Source organism: Meles meles, chromosome 20, assembly GCF_922984935.1.
Source record: "Meles meles chromosome 20, mMelMel3.1 paternal haplotype, whole genome shotgun sequence".
NCBI lineage: Eukaryota > Metazoa > Chordata > Mammalia > Carnivora > Mustelidae > Meles > Meles meles.
The window spans coordinates 8,054,709-8,079,209 of NC_060085.1; the positions used below are offsets into that span (position 1 = coordinate 8,054,709).

The 24,501-nt window shown below is 54.4% G+C and overlaps 1 protein-coding gene across 7 annotated transcripts in view; it reads left to right on the top strand.

Moving 5' to 3' along the window:
• Positions 1-22,862, top strand: part of SMARCA4 (SWI/SNF related, matrix associated, actin dependent regulator of chromatin, subfamily a, member 4) — a 90,278-nt gene extending 67,416 nt beyond the window's left edge. For 3 of the 7 annotated variants that reach the window (XM_045989982.1, XM_045989980.1, XM_045989984.1), the window contains 7 exons: positions 75-293; positions 4,717-4,979; positions 18,631-18,739; positions 19,203-19,304; positions 20,459-20,591; positions 20,738-20,880; positions 22,351-22,862. In XM_045989982.1, the coding sequence (XP_045845938.1) occupies positions 75-293; positions 4,717-4,979; positions 18,631-18,739; positions 19,203-19,304; positions 20,459-20,591; positions 20,738-20,880; positions 22,351-22,383 (1,002 nt within the window). In that variant the 3' untranslated portion in view covers positions 22,384-22,862. The remainder of the gene's footprint in view (positions 1-74; positions 294-4,716; positions 4,980-18,630; positions 18,740-19,202; positions 19,305-20,458; positions 20,592-20,737; positions 20,881-22,350) is intronic. The other 4 variants (XM_045989981.1, XM_045989983.1, XM_045989985.1 and 1 more) reach the window with 4 other exon arrangements.
• Positions 22,863-24,501: the final 1,639 nt, after the last annotated feature.

A 24,501-nucleotide genomic window follows, 5' to 3' on the forward strand; every position in this document is an offset into this window, starting at 1 on the left:
ATGCCCCTTGTGTGCCCCCAGCTCTCCCCGTGCTCACACCTCTCTCCCTCTGTCCCCTGCCCTGCGCCCCGCAGCGCATGGACCTGGACCGCAGGCGCGAGGAGGCCCGAAACCCCAAGCGGAAGCCACGCCTGATGGAGGAGGACGAGCTCCCCTCGTGGATCATCAAGGACGACGCTGAGGTGGAGCGGCTGACCTGCGAGGAGGAGGAGGAGAAGATGTTCGGCCGCGGCTCCCGACACCGCAAGGAGGTGGACTACAGCGACTCGCTGACCGAGAAGCAGTGGCTCAAGGTACATGCTGGAGAGGGCCGGCCGGGCCGGGAGAGCAGATTGGACAGCCACGCTGGGGCTCATCCAGAACCCAAGCGGGCTCCCTTTGGCCGTACTTGGTTTCCGTTAGCCACGGCGACACCTTTGACTGACATGGGACCCGCTCGCTCCGGTCCTCCTGACCAGCACGGGAGGTTTACGAGAGGTTCGTGGGAAGTCTTGCCGCTCTCCGCTTGCTGTGCTCTCCCAGGGCCTGGCGGGGGAAAGCAGTGGCGGGTCAGAGGGTGACCTGCCCCCCAACATGGGTGGGAGCGCCAGCGGGGGTCCGACAGCCTCACGTGGGGCACGTTGACCCCAGAGCCAGGTCCCTGGCAGCAACAGGTATAGGTGGCTGAGTCAGGGCTGCGGGCGCCTGGTGAGCCCGCTGGGATTGTGGTGACACGTCAGGCCCTTCCCCACGCAGCCCTCCCCAGACGCCAGGTGGTGGCGTTCAGCTGGGCCCGGCTGACGGGCGCACCCCAGAACAAACCATGGGGCCTGCCTAGGCCTCTGGTCACGCTCCCTGGGGTTCATCTTGACTGACCGTGGCCCCACTGCCTCCTCAGTCAGAACTGCCCTGGCAGCTCAGAATCACCCAGACTAGTGAACCCGTCCGCTCAGGGGCTCGCGAGGGGGCCGCTGACACGTGCCGGGAGCCCGTGACCCTCGGGTGGGGCCCCAGCTTGTCCAGCTCCTCAGCCATCAGCCCCGAGCTCCGGGGACAAGACGATAGCCCCTGGCAATGGAACGTAGGCCCCAATGCAGACGTGTAGAGCTCCCGTGGCTCTGGGCTTTTGAGACACGATCCTTTTTTTTTTTTCTTTTTTGTATTTCTGTAATTAAAAAAAAATTTTTTTATTAATGTATAATGTATTATTAGCCCCAGAGGTCCAGGTCTGTGAATCGCCAGATTTACACACTTCACAGCACTCACCATAGCACATACCTTCCCCAAGAGACACGATTCCTTTTAAAAACAGTTGTCCATATGCTAATGCTGTTTTGAGCACATTTTGCTTTTTTTTTTTTAAGGTAATACATATACAACTGAATTCACTCATTTAAGTTGTACAATTCTGTAGATTTTAGCGTATCCAGTGTTGTGCCGTAATCACCACAAAGTAGCTTTAGAATATTCTCTTCACCTCAGAAAAAAGCCCTGTCCTCTTCAGCTTTCTTCCTGTCCCTTTATCCCCCCTCGCTTTTGTTCTGGAGATTTCATACGAATAGAGGGATGTGTCCTCCCTTTGGCGACTGGCTTCTGGCAGTAGGCCGTGTATTTTCAAGGTTTATCCGTGTGGCTGCAAGGGGCCCTCCTTGTCAAGGCCGAGTAATGGCCTGTTGTGCAGCTAGACCGCACGGTGGTAACGTCTTTGTTCGTTGGCAGATGGTTGGCCTGTTTTCCACCTCTGGCCTGCTGTGAACATCGGAGAACAAGATTTTGGCAGGATAGATGTTGTGATTTCTATCCCATGAACACCCAGAAATAGAATTTCTGAATCAAATGGTAATTTGCTTGTTTAGTCTTCTGAGGAACTTCCAGACTGTTCTCCACAGCAGCCACACCATTTTACCGTTCCCACCAGCAGTGTGGGACAGTTCCAGTTTCTCCATCATCCCAGCTGGGTTTGTCACTGTCCTTTTTTTTTTTTTTTTTTTTTAAAGATTTTATTTATTTATTTATTTGACAGAGAGATCACAAGTAGATAGAGAGTCAGGCAGAGAGAGAGAGAGGGAAGCAGGCTCTGCTCAGCAGAGAGCCCGATGCGGGACTCGATCCCAGGACCCCGAGATCATGACCCGAGCCGAAGGCAGCGGCTCAACCCACTGAGCCACCCAGGCGCCCTGTCACTGTCCTTTTGACGCTAGTCTTTCCAGTGAGTACGCCCCGGTAACCTCTTGTGGTTTTTAATGGCGTTTTCTTGGTGGCTGACGGGGCCGGGCATCTCCGGAGGTGCTTGTCGGCCATTTGCGTGTCTTCTTCAAAACTCTCTTAATCGGATGTGTGATTTACAAACGTTTTCTCCTGTGCTGTGGGGTACTGGTTCACTTTTTTAAATGGTGTCCTTCGAAGCACAAGTTTTTTGTAATTTTGGCGAAGGCCAGTGTATCTGTTTTCTTTCCTTTTGCTCATGCTGCGGTATCACATCAGAGAATCCATGGAGAAATTTAGGAGCACAAAGGTTTACCCCTTCCTTTCAAGAGTTGCAGCTTTTATGTTTGGGCCCGTGATCCTTTCTGAGCAGTTTCTGTTTATGGCAGGAGGTCAGGGCCCAGCTCCTGCACAAGCGGGTGTCCAGTTTTCCCAGCCCCTTGTGTTGAAACGACTTTCTTCCCCCCGCGGGGCATGTGCTTTTTGTACATGTACTCAGAGTTTGCATTAATTAAAACAAAAACAAAAACACGTTTACCCAAAACAGACACTCTCTTCTGTCAGTGGCGGCCACTCTGGTGCCGTGTGTACCCACACTCTTGAGAATGGTGCTGCCTCTTGCCCTGCTGGGCTGCCCTGTGTGCCTGGGCCTCAGGGCCGGAGACCCTAGAATTGCGTTCCTAGGGGAGCTGCAACAAGGACCCCGAACCGGGAGACTTCGAACCATAGCGGTTTATTTCTGAAAGTCCTGGAGGCCTGCAGTCTGGTGTCAAAGTGTCAGCAAGGTCCTTTCTCCTCCGAAGGTTCCAAGAAGGACCCTTCCTCGCCTCTTCCAGCTTGTGGGGGGGCCTCGGCATTCCTCAGCCTGAGGCCACATCACCCCCATCTACTCCCGGCTTGCATGGCCTGTCCACCCTGTGTCTTTGTAGCCTTTCCTGTCTCTCATGGGGACATTCCCATTGGAGTCGGGGCTCACCCTGACTCAGGATGACTTCATTTTTGCTCTTCAAGTAATTAAATCAGTAAAGATCCTGTTTTGAAAAAAGATCACATTCGGAAGTTCCAGGTGGACGTGAACTTCAGGGGACACTGTTCAGCCCCCAGTACCCACCTGGGCTCGCAGTGCACACCCTCCCCCATGCTGGCCTTACAGTCCCTCCTGCCTGCCACACGCCCTTCGTGTTGTTCCTTTGGCCTGGATGCCTTGCCCACCCCCACCCTTCAGCTCTCAGCTTAAGTGCCACCGCCCCTGAGATGCTCCCCTGTCCCCCCGCCAGCGCACGTCTGCTCCGCCATCAGAGCACCGCTCACCCTCCTCCCTGGCAGTCGACACGCTTGTCACCATGTTCGCGAGACGTTTGTCTGCTTACTCTCTTCCCTCCGTGAGGGACACGCGCTGAGGCTGTCCTCGACACCTGGCCCTGTGTCGTGCTCCCAGTCACAGCTGATAAATGTGAGACTGACAACCAGACATCCCTTGGAGTCCTGCCCCCACGCCCTGTCCTGATTGCAGGCTCCCCTGGCTTCTCATCTCTTTATCTGCGGGGATAAAAACATGCAGATGAGTCCTTATCATTGAGAATGAATCAGTTAGTGTCGTTTAGAAATTAATCTTGTTCACAGAAACTTGCTTGGCAGTTTCGCTGTCAGAGGTCTGTGTACAGGGGCACCTGGGTGACTCAGTCATTTCTTTCCGCTCAGGTCATGATCCTCAGGTCATGATCCCAGGGTCCTGGGATGGAACCCTGCATCGGGCTCCTTGCTCCGCAGGAGGCCTGCTTCTTCCTCTCCCACTCCCTTTGCTTCTGTCGCTTCTCTCACTGTGTCTCTCTCTGTCAAATAAATACAATCTTTAAAAAAAAAAAAAAGAAAGAAATGTTTGTGTACAAATAACACGGCTGTCGGTCGTGGCCTTCCTCACACTGGGGCCCCTCCCCCACGTGGAGAGAGCTGAAATGCCCAAGGACAGGGCCAGTCTAAATGAGGCTGTGTTTTATAATGAAATACTAAACAGACATCAAAAATTACGTTGCAGAAAAGCGACAGGAAGTACATCCAGGACATAGTAAGCAAAATCCTGAGTCCCGGTGTGGTGTGTGGATAGAGGCCAGCGCTGTCCTCGGTGCTGGCACGTCCGTGGGAGGGGCCGGGTGAGTCCTGGCTTGGGATGGTGGTGATGGCGCGCACAGCGTGAGTGTACCTCACGCCACCCGAGCGCACTATCGAAGGTGTTTGAGGGGTCAGTTTTGTATCATGTACGTTTTGTCACAATTTTTAAGAAAAATGGTGAGGATCTAGAGCAGAAGGACTCGTAGTATACTACCTCTTGGTGGAGGGATCCCAGGGTCCAAGTCTTCGGGGACCTTTGGTGGGTCTGTGCCTCTTTCATTAGTAACGAAATGCAGCTGTGGATTTGTTCAGGCCGGGCGTGGGCGGGGAGCACCTGGGGAGGCAGAGGCTGGGGACTGTGGGTTCGCGTCACGACGTTTGCTTGTCGACCTCGGTGCTGGCTGTCCTATTTTACCACTATTGACCCTGAAGGCCATTGAGGAGGGCACGCTGGAGGAGATCGAAGAGGAGGTCCGGCAGAAGAAGTCGTCTCGGAAGCGCAAGCGGGACAGTGACGCCGGCTCCTCCACCCCGACCACTAGCACCCGCAGCCGTGACAAGGATGACGAGAGCAAGAAGCAGAAGAAGCGCGGCCGGCCACCCGCCGAGAAGCTGTCCCCAAACCCTCCCAACCTCACCAAGAAGATGAAGAAGATCGTGGATGCTGTGATCAAGTACAAGGACAGGTAAGCCAAGGACCGCAGCGGGTGGGCGCTGGGGGTCCTCAGAGGTGCCCCGCCCGGCCTTCTGTGTGCCTGTGAGCCGGTTGTTGGGACAGTCACTGCACAAACGTCAGTGGCCTTTGTCTCAGTACGCCTGCCCTCATGGAATGCGCGTTCTGCAAGAGGAAAGCACGCTCTCAGCTGCGGTGAGACGGAAGAGAAAACTTCGTGAGGAGGTGGAGGCAGGGGGCCGTTTTCAGGGATTGTGACGTTTGAGAGGGAGCCCGGGGGAGTGGAGGTCTGGGGCCGAGTGCTCCAGCAGAGGCAGGAGCTTGTGGAGAGGCCTCAGGGGGCCAGTGATGGGCGAGGTGGAAAGGGAGGGACCCGTGCCGTGATGGGTGCCGAGCGCACAGCCAGTGGGCTGTGGTGCGAGGGCCGGTGTTTCTAGAGCCAAGACCGAGCAGCTTCCATTCTCTAGAGTTTCCACCCTCTCCCCACACGTGGGTGACATGCCAGCCCATTTCTCACCCCGGGCCATCGCGGGTGGGCCACATGTGGCAAAGACTGACCAGGCTCCGCTCTGGGATTTAGGGTCCCTGCTCTCGCAGACACACGGAGTAGGAGACTGCGGCCGATCCGTGTGTGGTTCACAAGTACCATTTAAGTAAGAAAACAGCGGTTCTCTGAGGCCCTCCACAGGAGCGTGTGCGCGCGGTCCACCAGCTCGGGCGTGAGGCCTGGATCTTGCTCAGGGCTCGGCTCGTACTACTCCCCAGTGTCTTAGTCCACTTTCTGGTACATACTCGCCATGCAGCTGTCACAATAACCAGGCGGCTGTTCAGCTTGATTTTATAGTACTATGTGGCAGTCATTAAGTAAAGTAAGGGCAAATTGTCATCCGTAGGAGGGAAAAGTGTCGAGGTGTATGTAAGCTCGCAGTGCATCATTTGGAGAGGCTCACAGGTGTGAAATTTGGGGGGGATGGTGATTGTACCCAAATAAAGGGTACAGATTGCACTAAAAAAAGAATCTTATTATTAGAAGAGAAACAAATGACTAAGTGAGAAAGGCTTGTTTCAGCTCAGGCATCCACCCTAAAAATATAGCATCAGCCTTAGAGAAGAAAGTATTTAGCTGATACGCAAACTTCACCTTTGAGAAAACTTCCACAATTCCACAAATATGGAATGTGCAAAAATCCAATGAAAACAAAATATCCCAATGATTTTTTTGCAAGGGAGTCTCAAAGTTATCAAAATGAAGAAGACCCTTAAAGATTACGGGGCAAGGATGGCCTTTTCAAAAGTCACGCTGGTCTTTGGGATATCCAAATGGAGATGAACCTTGAGCTTACCTAACACCTTACAAATGTGTTAAGTTGAAATCTTTGGTCAGGGTGAAAGGTTAAGCAAAGTTGTGGAGGAAAGCATCGATGAAAATCTTCACGGCCTCAATGTAGATAGGCGTTGGCTTCTGAACAGGACACAAGCACCACTAACCAGAAAAGACCTATAAAGTAGACGTCACCAAGATTAAGAACATCTGTTCATCCAAGGACACCTTCATGAAGCCAGTGAATATTTGCACCGACTGAAATTTTAAAACGGACAAAAGCCACAAACAGGAAGGAGATCTGGAAGGAGATATCCCAGTGACCAATCAGCATGTGAAAAGGTGCTTGGGCTCATTGGCACGACGTTGATGTTAACATCGAGGTAAGGCGCCATAAAACCAGAGGTGCCTCCATACACCCACCAGAATGGCTAAAACTCCTTGAAGTATTGGCAAGCACATGGACTTCACCTCCTGCTTATGGGAGAGGTCTGCTCTTTGGGACTAAACCTTCTGACCCACAGACTCCAATCCTGGTTGTAAACCAGAGATTGCTGAGTGCCTGTGTCCACCCAAGGACAGGTTCAAGCACGTGCATAGCAGCCTTGATTGTAACTGCCCTAAACGAAACAGCCCAGTGTCCAGCCGTTGGAAAATGTATCAGTGGTGGATGCTACCAACCACCGGAACAGGCACCCCTTCACTCCCTGGGAGAATCTTGTAGTCGTTTTGTTGAGTTAAAAAAGCCAGACACTAACAGGTACCTACTGGATGCTTCCAGTTAAAGGAAGTTGAAAAGCTGATCATGATGATTGGGTGTAGAACAGTGGTTACCTCAAGACACGAGATGTTTGGGGCGCCGCAGTGGCTCAGTTGGTTTAGCATCTGCCTTCAGCTCAGGTCATGGTCTCAGGGTCCTGGGATCGAGCCCCGCATCGGGCTCTCTGCTCAGCGGGGAACCTGCTTACCCCTCTCTCTCTGCTTGCCTCTCTGCCTGCTTGTGATCTCTGTCAAACAAATAAATAAAATCTTTTTAAAAAAAAGCAGCAGCTTTAAAAAATATAATTTTTTTTAAAAGAAATGGAAACGTCATCAGGATAAACATTTGATATGCGTGCTTTCCTGCAGTGGTACACCTCAGTTTAAAAAAAGACAAAACACAGGATGCTTGGAAACAGCCTCCTGAACTTGTTGCTAAGGGCTTGGCTATTTTCAAATTAAAAGATATCCCTTTTTTTTGATCATCTCGTGACTTACTGCGGATGCCCCCTGAGCATCAGCCTTAGCCCTGGATCACATGAGAAGAGAGGAACTGACTCCCCCAGCTGCTGCCTTCAGTTCTTCCAGCGCGTGCAAGATGGGGTGAGAAGTCAGGCATGAAACTCACACTGACCCCTTCTGGAGACTGTTCTGCAGGAGGCCGAGATCCAGTTTGACGAAAGCCCCAGCCCTGGGGTCACAGAGCTGCACTCCCAGCTGGCGTGAGACCCACATGGCGAGACACCTCAGTGGAGAGTTTGACACGTGGTTGACAGCTAACCCCCGTCCTCCTGGAATGGGTGACATCACAGGACTGGGAGTTCTCCGTTACAGTGGAAAGAAATGTAGAGAAGTTACAAGTGGAACTTGTATACATGGTCATTAAAGGAAGCCTCCCGCATGCTGACGTCGAGAAGTGATTGGAGCGGGTCCGTCCGCCTGCTGCTTTGCTGGTGATCCCCTAGGAAAAGATCAAGCAGGACCCATAGAGACTTGGAAAAATTATCCTGTTTTCCTGCTTGAAAAGTTTCCTCATAGCAAATACTTTCAAAGATGATGTTTGGGTAAAAGGCTGACCTATTTAATGGATATTTTTGACATTCCTTAACATCCTGAATTTGAAACCACAGGGAGAAACAATAGTACCATTCGTCCTGTTGTGAGATTGGGTGAGAAGTGAGACCACCATCACTCTTGACACCAATTGCAGAGTTCCGGGAACCCAGACCACACTCAGGCTTGCTAATTCTCTAGAAGGACTGTCTGGACTTTCTGAAAGCTGCTCTACTTACGGTTATGGTTTGTTCCAGTGCAAGGACACAGATGGGCATCAGGGCAGCGTCCTGGAGAGGCGTGTGTGTGGAGCTCCCAGGCGTCCTCTCCCCAGGGAGTCGCTGGCAGCGCTGACTTCCTGACACATTAGGAGGCAAGATTCACAGAGCACCTGCCACCAAGGAAGCCTCAGTGTCTAGAGTTTTCACTGGAGCTTGGTCACAGAGACACGACTAACCGCCCACGTGGCTGACCTCAGTCTGTAGCTCCTCTGTGGGTTGAACTGATGCCATGTGACCCATCACCCCTGCCTTAAGTCGCAGTCAGAGACTCTCTGGGCCGAAGGCCCCCAGGTAAACAAAGGCAGCCCAGAAGGCAGGACATTTCAAGGGCTGAGAGATTACCACCCAGGAGCCTGGCACAAAGGCCAGACCTCTCTTTGGACCAGGTTAAACTCTCACAGCACACCCGTCAGGCACCTGGAAGGTTCTGAGGGACCAGACACCACACCACACCAAAGAGAACCAAAGCAAAATAAATTTGGAAGTGTCCTATCACACACTTTCTTGTCCCAGACTTCCTATATAGCTCATTTCTGGAAGAGGAAGTGAAGCATCTATAATTTTTTAAAAAATTTTTTTACTTGCCAGAACATTTTAATTAGCTAAAATCTATACTTGAGTTAAACACAGAGCCTGAGGAGAGAAGGAACTATTACAGCTTAGTGGCTCCTCGATGCCAGTAAATGATTACAGGACGTTGTCAGCATTTGGATTCGATACTCTCAAGTCTGCCTTGCCGAGCGAAAGAGGCAGGTGCCGCGGATTCCACTCCCAGTGCTCATGGGAGCCGCGGTTGGGGTCTCCGTGCAGGGACTTGAGGGAGCGCTTCTGCTGGGTCCCTGCTGCCGTGTGTGGGCAGGGCCACCGCACTGTCAGCGGGCATCACTCGAGATGTTGCTTTTGATTACAAATTTCAAGATCGCCAGTTGTATTCCAATACCAGTGAGATCACATTTGATACTACCTTTGTACTTAGGTCCGTGTCCACATACAGGTGATGTCTTCCTCTAGAAGCTTTTGCTGCAGACCTGCTCAGGCCCAGGATTGCCATGCCCCTCCCTACCCAGGCCCCTGTGTCAAGTGTGGCCTGAAGTTGTGCTGCACCAACAGAGCCTGGGTGTAAGCAGGGCCCCCGCCAGGGGAGGAGGAAGAAAGGAGTGTCAGAGGCAAAGGGGACACATATGCAGAGGCCCCGAGGCCGAGGGTACCGGCGTCCTGTGTGCAGAGGAAGCCGGCTAAGGCCAGGGGATGTCACGGCCGAGCCCGCACTGCTGAACCTCACAGGGCTCCTCCTCCTCAGGGCTTGGAAATCTCGATCTGCATAAGGGATCAGGGAGCCCTATGGTTCACAGGCAGAGTTGGAACTGGAATAAAGTAAGTAAGTTGGAAGGTAGGGATTTGGGCTTTAAAATCTTAACACGAAAATAAGTCAGGCACAGGTTCCGGGTCAGGTTGGGACCGTGTCCCGGGGCTGTGTGTCCTGCCAGCGGCAGGTAGCGAAGGCGCGGTCTGCAAATGCTGGTCCGTGGGCGTGCGCTCTGGAGCTCACACCTGGGAGCTTCGGGTGGAGTTTGAGAGAAGGGTGTCTGCTGGGAGGAGCCACTGAAGCAGGCCGGCGCCAGAGGACCCTCCACAGTACTTGTGCTGGACTTTTGAGCTCGACCGTGACCCGCTATAGGGCAGAGTCATGGCTGTTGGGCAGTGGAGGGGCGGCGCCAGGTTTCCTGAATTTGATCCTACCGATGTGACGGGCAGGAACACTTGTTCTGGGAGGTCCTCGCAGGTTACTCTCGATGGCTCAGAAAGCCGATGGATGTGTTCAGGCTGCCCAGGCTAAGCCCCACTGAGCAGACCCTCTCGGTCCCCTTTCCCCTTCCCCTTCCCAGCCATTTTAAAAGGGCTTGGATGGCTTGAGTGTCACAGACATCTGGGTTCACCATCCGTCTCCCTGCCTCAGTTTCCAGCACAGAAGTAGAACCCCCCAAATGGGATTCTGGAGACCCCAAATGTGAGATACCGCGGGCCAGGCACGCCGCCTAGACACCAGCCCTGAATCCATTGTGGACCGTGAAGGGCTCTGGCCTCATCTGTGGTGGCGGCTTCAGCTGGCCTGAACCTGGCAGCTGCTGCCTAATTCAAACCTGTTACCTCTTGCCCTTTGCCCTTGGGGGGAGCCCTGTGCCTCCCTGTTGAGAATCAAAGAGCAGATGGTTCTTGGGAGTTGAAAAGAGTTGTACAGTGATTTGCAAGAAAAACAGGCGCTGTAGCAAGCCTCGGGGCAGGTTGTCTGGCTGACCAGTTCCCCGGGAGAGATACGTACAGGGGGCTCCAGGCCCCTCAGGACAGTCTGCTTTCGGGGAGAGAGTAGAGAGAGGGTGGACAGGCTGGGGAGCTGTTTCGTGAGGAGACGAGAGGCCTCAGGTTCCCTGGCCTCAGCCATCCAAGGCCATGCTGCCCTTCGTCTGGAGCCCAGGCTCAGGCTGGGTGCGCTCCAGCAGGAGAAGCTAGCCCTGTGCCTGGGGGTTCCGGTCTTGGCTCAGCACTTCCTAGCCTGGCGCCCATCCGGGAGCCCGCCCTGAGAAATGCCCTGGTGAGCTGTCTTGAGCAAACTGCTGATCCGCATCAGCCAGGCCTTGGCCAGCCTGGATGCGGGTGCAGGGCCGGGCCGGGCTGAGGGCCCAGTGGGGCTCTAGGCCACAGGAGGGTTAGTCCCTGCAGCCTTGCCGAGTCATGCTGCGGTTCTGAAGCTGCCACAGAATTTGCTGGATGCAGTTGAACCTGCCCTGTTTGTCATCCTGCCAGCTCCACCCCTACCCCGGGCTTCCCTCCCTGCTGGTGGTTGGTCTCCACAGTAGAAGAAAACAGGGCAGCTGTGTTAGAAGGAGCTTAAAACTAGTTACATATAAGCTCCAAACAGGACAGGGACAGACCCTGGGCCCCAGAAATAAGTAGTTTTGGGTGAACAAGTCACACCCTCTGCCTCCCGCAGAGTTCCGTGTACTGGTGCATTCCAACAAGTGTGGGCTCCTTTTGCACTCAGGGAAAGCAGTAAGGAAACGGTCATGAAAATAATCAACAGGTAGGACAAGAAGTGTGAAAGGAAGATTCAGAATCCTTGGGGAAGCGGGGGGTGGACAAGAGGATGAATCAAAGGTTCAAGGTCAAGTAAATGAAAAATCATGAAACAATAGATTTTAAAATGAAGCTAAAAGAATTGAAAGGTTAAGGTTTGAAGGTGAAACTAGTTAAAAATGTTAAGTTAACTAAGCTTAAAAGTTCGGAGGGAAGGGAAGGGAAGGTGTGGAGGTGGGTCTGTCTGCTCCAGCTGGACCAGAGGGAACCCTGGCATCCTGAGTCCCAGGGTAGGCATCTGGCGGTCTCTTCCATTTCAAAGGGGGCTTTGCGGCCTCCGCCGCTGCTCAGCTGCTCATCCCACTAGAGGATCATTGTTGTTCATAGTACCTGCAGCCATGAACTCTGACTCATTCCAGCCCAGATCACCCAGCCCCGCTGAAGGTGGCCTTGCCCCCCAGCCCACCCCCCCACCCCCGCCGTGCTCGCGCTACTGGCTCCACGGGCCTCTGGCGGCAGCTCCCGAGAGAGCTGGGCTGGCTTTGCCTCTCGTCTTCCCCTTCTCTCTCGTCCTGAGACATGTTCTTTGCAGTGCCTCAAATAGGTCCTGGGCTTCTGCTCTTTGTCCTTGTCGCCCACAGCAAATGTCTTTTGAGCTACTGCCACCATAGAGCGTGGTGCGAGGCCAGCCCCCGCGGCGTTCACGGCCTGCCGGGCGAAGCTGCCTGGGCACGCAGGGTGCGTGCTGGCAGCTGGGAGCCTGGCTGGGTTATGATCTGGCTTTTGCTTCCTGTGTAATCCCAGGCTCTGCATCTTTTTTCACACCTCAGGGTCTCGCCTCCAAATCCAAATGGATTTGACGAAAATGTTAAATCCAGGTGCTTCCTTAGCTCAGGTTACTTTTTTTTCTTTCCTTTTCTTTTCATATTTTATTATTAGTTAACATAGAGTTTATCGGTTTCAAACGTAGAGTTCAGTTATCCCGAAGACAAGGAAAACAAAAGCAAAAATGAACTATTGGGATTTCATCAAGATAAAAAGCTTTTGCACAACATCAGGGTCTCTTTAAAATGACGCCTGGATTGCAGTGGTCAACTGTATTGAGAAACAGCGTGCCCCCCAGATGTGTCCTTGGCTCATTTGAAACTGCGAGCTCATTAGACACTTAACCAGCGTCATAACCTATAGCTAGTCTTGGCCTTGGCACCCGTACCCTGAAATAAAGCTTCCCCACCCTACCGGGAGAGTGCTGATTGCACAGGGCCAGCAGCCCGCAGACCATTATCCTCAGCGGGCTCGCTGGTGAACACCCTTTCCTCTCCCTCGTGTGGGAGTCAGAATTGTTTCTCTACCTTGCAGCCCTAAGTCCAACAGAACTGGCCCTTTCAGCGGGTGAAGGCTCTTCATAAAAAGACCTTGTAACTAAGTAGATCAGATTTCTGTGTGTGTGATGCTCCAGCTCTCCTTGATTTTTGTAACGCGTCAGAAAGCTGAACCTAGAAAGTAATTGTATACTAACAAAGTAAACAAATAGGTTTCGTTATTTCACTTTCAAATTTTGTTTCTGGAAACCCTTCTGAGATGCTGTTTCAGATGGTCTGCAGCTAAGTCAGTTTTGAAATTGCTGAGCTGCTCTATCCCGGGGCCTTGCAGGCTCAGTTTGCCGATCAGGGGTCAAAAGAGAACACGGTCCAGGGCTTGAAGATGTCACTGAGTGATGTCATGGGAAGATGGACTGAACTGGACTCTAGGAAGGAGAGCAGGACTGAGGGACTGAGAGGGAGTCGTTCCTGGCAGTATGGGACCACCTCCGTACTTGGCTAGCAGGGTCTGTCTGGGGCACCATCTTCACTTGATTGCTTGTGCCTGCCTGAGGGCAAAGGGATAGTGCTCTGATCTACTTGCAATGTCTGCACTGATCAGAGGATGAGACAGTGAGGACACCAGGCACTATGTTGCCATCCCTGAGATGGACAGCCATTCTCTCTGTTGTTTTTAGGATTCCCACCAGTGGCCAGCAAAAAAATAAATCTGCCCCACCAGCTGTGTATGTATCACCTGTGAATTTAAGAATGGTTTTTTAGAGGATCTTAGAAAAGTGAAACAAACAATATAATATTGCAAGACATGAAATTATAGGAAATTCACATTTTGTTGTTCATAGGAGAAGTTTTATGGAAACACAGCCAGAGCTCATTTTTCTGCGTCTTGTCTGTGGCCACTTTGTGCAGCAGTGGCAGAGTTGAGCGTCATGATAGAGATGGGATAGCCCGCGAAGCCTGATAGAGTTACACCAGTGGTTGACAGGAAAAGGTTATTGACCCTTGACTTAGAGCAGCATATGGGAATGGGTGGGAGAAGTCCCGACTCGGTCGTGGCGGGTGACCTGTGCGGAAGCCCTGCCTGCCACCAGCTCTCATTGACTCTCTGGTTTCCATCTGTCGGAAAGGCTGACGGGGGGATGACCTCTTCGATGCAGAGAGTTCGTGGTTCGGTCCTGTTGTTCTTCCTCCCCATGTTGTAATTTTGCTTTAAGGACACAGTGAAGGGACATTTGGACTTCTGGGCTCTGTGTATCAGGAAGCTAGTTCTGAGACATTCATGTCCAGGGACTCCTTTGGCTGGAAGGCTGTAAAGGAGTTAGCAAAGACTAGCTTTTGGGACCCAGAGCTGTCCACCATCTCTCCCCTTACCCCATACAGTGACCTGTGGCTGCCACAGCTCTGGGCTCCCTCCGTCCTGAAGACTTCACATCCCAAGAGGAAAGCAACCTTTGCTTCCTCAACTCCACAGGGTGGGCTCTGACTGGCCAGCTTGTGTCCCAGGCCTTTGCCTGGACCCATCGCTGAGACTGGAAGTGTGAGGTACAGCACTTGGCCCAAGTCTTGGGCGAGAGGTTGGAACTCAGCATTGGGCAACGCCACCAGAATCCTGACTTGGCATGGGGAGGGTCCACTTCCTGAGGGAGGCAGCCGCCATCTGGGCGGGTTGAGTAATAAAGGCCCTTATCAGGGCTCTTCAGGATCCAGGATTCAGCCAAGAAAGGCGTGTACAACTAGACAGAGCCCTGCCCGGACAGAGAATTAGGCAACAGAAAATTAGACTCGTTACCAAACCTCATTCAGCGAGAAGCACCCACTGGCCTAGACTGGGGAGGAATTGGCAGCTTCGGGCAAGGGGCCTGACTGCGTCCCATGTCCTGTTGTAATGGGGACAGGGCAGTGAAAGAGGGAGAAGGAAATCCCTGCTCTGGGAGCTGGTGTCAGGAGGCATGAGGGGAGCGCCCTCGTAGTCCTCACGGCCACGGGCAGCAGTAACGATGGCTGCTGCTGCTCGTGTTGCCGAACGGGGTGAGCGCCCAGGTGGTGTCTGAGTGGAAGTCACAGGTCTGGTCCTCACAGCCTCAGGATTTTCCCAAGCTCCTTTACTCCCAGATTGCTCTGCCTGCAGAAGCTTCTGGAGAGCAAGGCTCATAACACAGGAGGCTAACAGGCACACAGCAGTGCCCTCTCAGGGCAGGGGGTGCTTTCTGGTAGTTGCTGCCGGTCTTTTCTAGAATGGGGTGGTGTATAGATGACCATGCAGTGTGGGGGGCGATGAGGCACCCTTGTTCAGAGATGACCTTTGTGACACCCAAGTTTGAACCTTGCTCCATGACCCCTGAGACTCTCACCCTGAGCTGTTTCTTCAGCAAATGTTTGTTGAGCACGGGCTTTGTACCAGGCTTTGTTCTAGGTGACAGAGATAGAGCGGGAAATTGAACCGGCGAGGCCTCTACCCTCATGGCTGCTGTCCCGTCTAGCGAGGACACAGACACCCAGGATTTGGTTGGGAGAAATGACGCTGATCCGGGTGGCTGGCTTCATATCTAATAACGTAAAGAGGTTGAATTGCCAACATTTCTAGAACGAAATGCAGTACCTCTGTGACAGGGCAGTACTGGTAAATCGGAATTTGATTCAAACTAAGATCCATTCATCAAAAGATATCATCAAAAAGTAAGAAGACACGACATAGGATGGAAAAGGGGTTTGCCCAAAGGACTCTCTGGAGGAGGGTAAAGACGTGAACGGATACTGGCCGGAAAGAGGTCGTCGGGGGACCCTCCCAGCTGCGAAGCGGAGCCGGGTTCACTGCTTGTCCAGGAATCGGGGATTAAAAGCACAGAGAGATAGCAGTTCGCACCCCGCGTGTGGAACAGCCGCACCGATCAGGAGTGACGGCGCGTTGAGCTGACCAGATGAGAGCCACCCGGCCCTGCTCTCCGGCGCTTCCCGCACCCCAGTGTATCCCAGAAGCGCGGGCCGGCCACTCGGACATGAGTGTCCCCAGCCACGTGCTTCCAGATACCCGGAACCGGCACAGCCCAGGTGCCCACCTGGGGCATGGGGTGGCTCCCGAGACGTGGGAGCTGCCACTGCGTGTGCCCGCAGAGACAGTTGTCACAGCAGTGAGGGAGGCAGCCAGGCCTGGGAGCTGACCACGCCGGACCCCATGTCATCAAGTTCAAGAAGAGGCCAAGCCCACCCAGGTCCCAGCGGTCAGGCGTGCTCTCGGGAGGCTGGTGCACCTCGGCTTGCTGAGCGCTGAAGATCTTACATCTCAGCCGTTCTTGTTTCTTACGCTCTGTAAGAGGCACTGAGGGGCCCCAGAACCTCGGGGGAGCAGGCACTTGCTCTGAGGTGACGTGAAGGCAGCAGCTGGGCTTCCCGGGGAGCAGTGGCTTTGATGATCCTGAGGAGGGGGAGAGAGGGGTGCTGAGGTCAGAGTCCTAGAGGGCCAGGCCGCCACCACAAGGACTTTGGGCTTTGTTGCCCAGTGAGGTCGACAGCTGTGACTTGTCCGCCGCTAATGCAGAGGGGAGGAGGGCTGGCGAGGGAGCCTGGAAGGCCCATTTTCCAGGCTCTTGGCCCCAAGCCGGCCTCAGCAGTGCCTAATGGCGGGGTGGGGGTCTCCAGAGGACTTCCAAGGATTAAAAATGACATCTCAGCACTTTGGCAACTGAAATTTAATGGCAGTGATTTGCTGTCTGAGAGAGGATACCTTTCAAAGTCCCCCATCGTCCTGGGGCCCTGTCCCTGTGTCACGCACGCCCAGTTCCAGGCCCTCTGTCCTCCGAGCTCACTGCACCAGCGAAGCATCAGGCGCAGGTGGCCACCTGGGCCTTCATTCCTCAGTGACACCCTTTTTCCAAAGGTTTGTAAGAGGAGCCCCAGTGCTCCCGGTTCTTTCCTGTCTCCGCCAATTTCTTAGCCCGATGGAGGTGAGAGGGTGTTATTACAAAACTCTCCACTGTATCCCAGCTCCAGAGTCTTACTTCGTGAGCTCCCTCGAGGGCCGCACACATCCCGGGCCCAGCCTCCTTCACAGATGCCGCAGATGAGCGCGGGGGCGTGTAGCCTAGAGAGCCTGGCCTCAGCGCTGGGCACAGCACACTCCACACCCACCAGTGAGCAGCAGAATGAATGTAGCAGGTCACCTGGCGTTTCTAAAATGTGAAAGAGTGGAGGAAACATCAGAGTTCAGCTCACTTGGCAAAGGCAACCCCGTGCAGGGAAACCCCGGGTATTTTACGGCTGCAGGTGCGTGTCCTGAATCAGAGTGTAAGCTGTGACTCCCGCCGTGTGTCCTGGTCAAAACTGTGATGAGAATGCTGTCAGGGTGAGAAGGGGGAGCTCTCAGAAGGTCGGGGGGGACGGCAGGACGCGTGCAGCTGGGTGAGTGGTGGTTTGCAGCTCGGGTCTCCCTCTCCCCGGCCGAGCACCCAGTGCCTTCTGATTCCAGTTCTCCTCTTCAGAGATATGCAAACAAGCCCCAGCTGCCTGTGGCCGAGCCACCCCCAGCCTGTTCCCGCAGAGAAGGGAAGCCTGCCACTCCGGGGGGCATTTCAGGGTTCCCCTGCCGGATGCCCCAGATGTCATGATTGCCTAAAGGAACAGTTTTGCCAGGACCGCGGGATCCCAGAAACTTTGCTCTTTCGGGGTTTCTGGCACAAACACGGAGGCCCCTGGTCCTCCTCCCACAGCTGGGGTCTCCTGAGCTGCCGGCTGCACATACAGGAGCTGGAATCTGGTCCCCGCACCTTGCTGGCTTTGGACAGCCATCAGCATTCAGTCCTTGCCCTGGGCTGGACGCTTGACCCACGTGTTCCCAGCAAGCCTTGCCCAGACGCAGCCTGCCTTGGGCTTCTGCCTTCCAATCTGTCATCCCAGTGTGAAGTGCGGTGCCCATGCTCAGCGAGGGCCAGCCTCCCCCTGCCTTCCAGGTTGTGTTTTTAGCCACATCCTGCCACGTTGGGTCCAGCTGGTCACAGATAAGGTTAGGGCAGGCCTTGGAACAGAGCCTCAACCAGGTCACCGGCCCCCCAGGGTGGGGTCCGTGGCTCCAGGCTGATGGAACAGAGAGGGAGACTGAGCTCATAAGAGTTGTCTGCTCTCGTCCTGCCATCCTTGAAGCGCCTGCTCCCTCCTTTCTCAGGCAGGCCCAGGAGTGATGTCCCCTCTGAGCTCCTGTCCCTGGACATAACCAGGTCTGGGTGTGGCACAGCCTGGCGCCCAAGTGCATGGCTTGTTCGAAAGTGAGGCCTGGGAGACAGCGCCTGACACCCTGCCATGTCTCAGGGTCACTCACAGAACACCTTCCCTCTGCTTCCTTGTGCTTTCCCAATGGCAAGGACTAGAAAACTGCTCGGGTCTTCCATTCGGGTCTCTCTAGGGAGCATTTCTCCACTGGTTTTAGCCAAATTCTCTGAAGTTCACGGCTCCTGAGTGCTACCTGTAAGAGACATGTGCAGAAACTGGTCTCTCTCTGAGAACTCGCACTTTCTGCTCCTGACATAAGCAAACTGACTTTTGCATCGTACATAAATACAGTCGTGATTCTGCCTCTTTCAAGTGCTGAGGCTTTGGCTGCTCAGCATCTGGTGATATTCCCTCCAGGAGCTGGAGGGCTTAAGTCAGGGCAGAGCCTGGATTCAGATGCATCCCCGGCCCCTCTGGGCTTGTTTCCCTCTCAAGAATGTTCCAGAACTCACAGGACAGTACACGTACAGGAGATCACTCCTGAGCGCTTCGAATTTCTCATTCCTCAAGCAGCGGGTGGTGGCCGGGGGCTGGAGGGGGGGGGCTCCCCCAGCAGGCAGGACCCGTGAGTGACGCCCACTGTGTCCCGCCTTGCAGTAGTAGTGGACGTCAGCTCAGCGAGGTTTTCATCCAGCTGCCTTCCCGCAAGGAGCTGCCCGAGTATTACGAGCTCATCCGCAAGCCTGTGGACTTCAAGAAGATAAAGGTAAGCCTGGCATGGGGTGTGGGAAGTGTGCCCACATCAGTGTCTGGGGATCTGACCCAGTATCTTCAGTGTCTGGGGATCTGACCCAGTATCTTCCGCGTCTGGGTGCTACTGGGGTGTATGGGACAGATGAGCCTGGAGCAGACTGGGCAGAGCCTGGGCTGTTGGACCCAGTCTCAGGCTCTTGGGGTTCCTCGTGGCCTCAAGAGCCCCAGCAGCCCAGTTTGTGGGAGAGGGTCCTAAAGCTCTGTTGACGGGCGGCCAGCGTTCGGGGTTCCTTCAAGGTTACCCATGACCTAGGCTTCAGCCGCGCAGCTCTGTTCAGTGGGCCTGGGCTTCCAAGTGTGTACAGAGGTCCCCAGAAGACAGCCAGGACCTAGTTAGGCAGAGGGACTCCCGGCCCTGGGGTCCCCCGGCACAGGGCAGAGTCCTGAGGTAAGGCCACCTCTCCCTCTACCCACAGGAGCGCATCCGCAACCACAAGTACCGCAGCCTCAACGACCTGGAGAAGGACGTCATGCTGCTGTGCCAGAACGCTCAGACCTTCAACCTGGAGGGCTCCCTGGTGAGGAGGCCCTGGGGGGCAGTCGTGGGCAGAGCACCCACTCCTGGCTTTTGCCACCTTCGCAGCTAGGCCCCAGTTCAGCAAGCTGCTTGCTCTGTCTTAAATTGACTGATTAAGGGGCACCCGGGTGGCTCAGTTGGTTGAGTGTCCCGACTCCTGATCTCAGCTCGGGTTTTTTTAAGATTTTATTTATTAATTTGAGAGCACAAGCAGGGGAGAGGGAGAAACAGACTCCTCACTGAACTGGGAGTCTGATGCAGGGCTTGATCGCAGGGTCATGAGTTCAAGCCCCACTCTGGGCTTCACAGTGGCATGGATCCTACTTTAAAAAACAAACAAAGGGGCCCCTGGGTGGCTCAGTCAGTTAAGCGTCTGCCTTTGGCTCAGGTCATGATCCCAGCATCCTGGAGTCGGGTCCCACTTGGGGCTCCCTGCTCAGCAGAGAGCCTGCTCCTCCTTCTGCCTGCCCCTTCCCCTGCTTCGGCATGCTCGCTCGTGCCGTCTCTCTCTCTCTGTCTGACAAATAAAACCAACCAAAAACAACAGGTTGATAAAAAAAATTTTCAGCCACTGGGAATATTTTGTCAATTGTGAAAGCAATGTATTCCTTACTAAAAGAAGCAGAAAGAACAACAAGCAGCTTAGAGGAAATAAACTCAGTCTGATCCTTCCAGGATGACCCTGTGAGCTATCCAGTGTACATGCTGGAATTTTATTTTGAATTCACTAGTGACGCCTTGAATCGTGTGGATGTGTCCTTTCCTGCAGTGAAATTAACATACACAACCTCAACTCAGCAAACTTTCCTAAGTGTGCTATGGATAGATGGTTCGTTGGAAAAGAGATTTTACAGTCTTAAATTTGGGGAAATGCTACTTTAAGCGAGGGATATGTGGTTCCAGCATTGCTGCAGACCTTCTCAGAGCTTTTAAAAGCATATCCTCACTGGGATTCTTCAGAGGGAGGGAGGAACTTGTAGTTCTTCCTAAACTAACACATCCACACTTTTCTCCACGTCTCATGTTCTCTTAGGCCCTGATTGGGAAAGGGTTACGGAGGGCTCTCTGTCCTACACAGGCTATCCTGGCCAGAGGGTAGGGCCAGTGGCCCCCATGAGTCCCCAGCCCACTGAAATCCCACGTGTCTCTTTTTAGATCTATGAAGACTCCATCGTCCTGCAGTCGGTTTTCACCAGCGTGCGGCAGAAAATAGAGAAAGAAGATGACAGCGAGGGCGAGGAGAGCGAGGAAGAGGAGGAGGGCGAGGAAGAAGGCTCTGAGTCTGAGTGTGAGTCCCAGCAGCGGGTGGTTGCGCAGACCAGCGTCATAGCCAGGCCGTTCCCTGCCACCCCAACTCAGCTTGCCGTGCTCTCCCAAGCTCACGTCTTTATTCCTTCCCCCCGCCCCCGCCACTCTTTCTGGCCCCTACCCCAGCCCGCTCCGTCAAAGTGAAGATCAAGCTGGGCCGGAAGGAGAAGGCACAGGATCGGCTGAAGGGGAGCCGGCGGCGACCGAGCCGCGGTTCGCGGGCCAAGCCGGTGGTGAGCGACGACGACAGTGAAGAGGAGCAGGAGGAGGTGAGTCCCCAGGGCACTGGTGGCAGGAGCCGGTGGCCGTGGCAGGCCAGTCTTTGGAGCTCTGTCCCCTTGCCAGGTCTGGGACCCTTCTGTCGCGGCTTTGGGAGGGACCGTGCTCTAACACCCCACTCCACAGATAGGGAAACTGAGGCTCGGGGTTGGACACGGCACATAACTCCAGACCAGGTCCGTGTGACCCTGGTGAACCAGTGCTCCGAGGCCGGTGGGCGCAGTCGCCTCTCCCAGCACACTGGTCCACCACGCTGAGGCCAGTGGTGGGGCTGGGTCTCTATCGAGGGTGGGGTCAGGAGACCCTGGGACGAAAGATGCCATCAGACAGGCCCCTATCTGTCACCCCTGAGCAGACACAGCCCCCTCTGTAGCTGAAGCTTTCATGATGCCCTGGCCCTGGGTGACACACGTGCTTCGCCACCGGGTCTCTGCTCGTGGCTCTGTTCTGGCCTCTGTCTGAGGATTTCCAGTCAGTGGTGGTGGGTAAAAACAAAAACCAAAATCCCGCAATCTAAAATTACCAAAACGGTGTGAAACAGGCCCCGTGAACGGTGCCATGAGCGGTGTCTGGGTGTTGCCTCTGCCCCGGAGCAGGCTGCATTCCTTACACGCCAGGGAGAAGCGGCGGAGCATCGAGCCCACAGTGGCCAGCGTTGTGGGTATGGGGGCTGGTGGCAGACCCGTCTGAGCAGACTCTTGGCCTCCTGGCTGGGGCCTCAGTGCCCAGCCCTTCCCTGCTGCGGGAGACCGGCTGTTCACTTCACTTCGGAGCCTCAGTTTCCACTTCTAGAAAACAGGGAGGCCACGTGGCTTTCCTGGGGTCTGGATCCCAGCAGAACTCGTCGAGTGCTGTCCCAGGGTTGCTGATTTTCTCATGCAGCCATTTGTAGTAATTGCAAAATCTGGTGGCTCAGAACAGACGTGACCATGTCACGATAACCTGGTGAGGACATTAACGATGTCCTGGCCATGGAACGCTGGCCTGTGTTTCTGGAGAGGAGAGTCTGGGCTGTGAAGCTTCCCATCTGCCCAGTCCTGGTGCAGCAGAGCATTTCGTGGCCCTTGCCAAGCTTTTCGAAACGTTTGTGCGGAGGAACAAACATCCTACATAGAAATAACCATGGTGGTCTTGAAGCCGCAGGTCAGGGGCACAGGGACAGGCACACTGCGGTGGGAGGAAGCAGAGAGGGCCCAACGAGTCTTCCAAATCTGAGGAGAGTCCGTGTGGGCGCAGGGGCCAGTCCCCGGGAGATCAGCGACACCGGGATTTGGACATGGCGCCAGGGGCAAAGCCAAGGGCTGCCACACCTTTGGCCTCATGGTGCCCCTCAGCTGCCCCCCCCCCGTCCCGCCCCCAGCGAAGGCAGTCAACGAACGTACTTAGCGCCTGGGTAGGCCCCAGTGGGGGAGCCCTCAACGGTGGGGCTGACCATGCTCTCTCCTCCTGTCCCCCTCCAGGACCGCTCAGGAAGTGGCAGCGAGGAAGACTGAGTCCCAACATTCCAGAGTCTCGACCCCGGGCCCCTGGTTCCAGAGCCGAGGCAGCGTAGCCCTTAGCAGTAACGGGTAGCAGCAGACGTAGTTTCATACTGAGGGTAAACTGTATAAACGAAAATCTTCCATATTTATACGGCAGAGAAGATGTAGGACTGTTTGTGTCTGGCCCTGTCCTGGCATCAGTAGCGTTTGTAACAGCATTAACTGTTGAAGACGAGAATCATGACTCGGGGAACACGCGACACCCGCTCGTCTTTCCTCTCCCGGCAGTACTGTTGCGGCCGCAGTTGGGAGTCACTGTAGTTTCCGCCGTGGATGCACGTGTGTGGCCATCCACCCCTCGTACTGTATTCTGTGGGACAGGTCAGACTCGCTGGGGCCAGGGGCCGCAGGCCCGGCGGGGTATGTCGGTGTCACTGGATGTCAAACAGTAATAAATTAAACAGACAAAACTCGCCGCCTTGCCTTCCGTGGTAGACTCATTCCAGGCTCCCTGCGGCGTCGCCGATGCCTTGGGGGCCCCGTCCTCCCGTCACAGCATCCCATGGGTGTTTGTTTCACAGGGGAGGACACTGAGGCCCAGGCAGAGGAAGAGACCTGCCCAGTCCTCACACCGTCTGATCTCCAGCTCAGGTTCTTAACCCTGCCGGTACCCCGGCCGTGCAGGTAGCAAGCAGCTCGGGCCCTTCCCTGCCTGCAGCCGAGGGTGACAGGCACAGAGATGGGGCCACACAGGTCAGTGTCGTGGAGCTCTCTGTACTGACATGAAAGTCTCTAAGATCCGTGTTTTTTTTTTTTTTTTTTTGTTTTTTTTTTAAGATTTTTATTTTTTAGTTGTGAGAGAAAGAGCACACAGGCGGAGGGTAGCAGCAGGCAGAGGGAGAAGGAGACGCCCCACTGAGCAGGGAACCCAGTGCAGGGCTTGATCCCAAGACCCTGAGATCATGACCTGAGCCGAAGACACTTAACCAACTGAGCCACCCAGGCATCCCAAGATATGTGTATTTTTAAAATATATATTATTTAAGTTGTATAAAGACGTGGGCCCCTGGGTGGCTCAGTCAGTTAAGCATCTGCCTTCGGCTGTGGGTCATGATCCCAGAGTCCTGGGATCGAGTCCCGCATCACTTGCTTCTACCTCTCCCACTCACCCTGCCTGTGCTCTCCCTTTCTCTCCATGTCAAATAAATAAAAAGTCTTTAAAAAAGGGGCGGGGGGTGGGAGGTTGGGGGAACCAGGTGGTGGGTAATAGGAAGGGCACGTACTGCATGGAGCACTGGGTGTGGTGCAAAAACAATAAATACTGTTACGCTGAAAAAATTTAAAAATTTAATCAAAAAAAAAAAGTCTTTAAAAAATGTATGAAGATGTGCTGATACACATAACAAAGAGACTTTCTGATCCAACTCTGTAGGCCCGCCTCCCCCACAGCCTGTAGCTGCTGACGGTGCTGCTCGGACTTGGGGTTTTGTCTTTAGGCGTCTTCCTTGAGGAGTGCCCCCTAGCCGGCCTGGCTTCCGGGTCAGCCGGTGACGGCTCGGTCTTTGTGCTCAGACACCTGACTCGCTGAGGCTCCGCGCCAGTGGCCCCGTGCTTAGGCCACTTGCACTTAGGCAGCTTGCGAGTTGGCCCTGCCTCGGCTTCCCACCACCCTCTCTCACGTTTTCTCAGCGCACACGCACGGCCTCCCCTTGGGCAGGCAGCGCAGAACTGCGGGTGGACGGGCCTCTCTCCACCTCTCCCAAGCAGGCGCGTAGCCTTGCGGGTGCACCCAGCTTTCTGGCCCCTTGCTGATCCGTGGGGCCAGCTGTGGTTCTGTCGTTCTCCGGGCCTTTCGACCGCTGACTAGTTCACCAGGCTGTTGCAACCAGGATCCCAACCTTGGCCTTCACCATTCATCCCACCCTGAGAATCCCTCCTGTTCCCACATGCTGCTGCTCTGTTCCAGAGAAAGTACACGCCCTCAGGCAGTGACCTTCAGATACTTCCCTGTCTGGGCGGCCTCAGGCAGAAGACCCCACAGTCTCTCAGGGCTCTTACCTGCCATCCCAATTTTCCTGATAAACACTGTTCAATTTGTTGACCTCCCTGGATCAGTCTCAAGGATCCTGA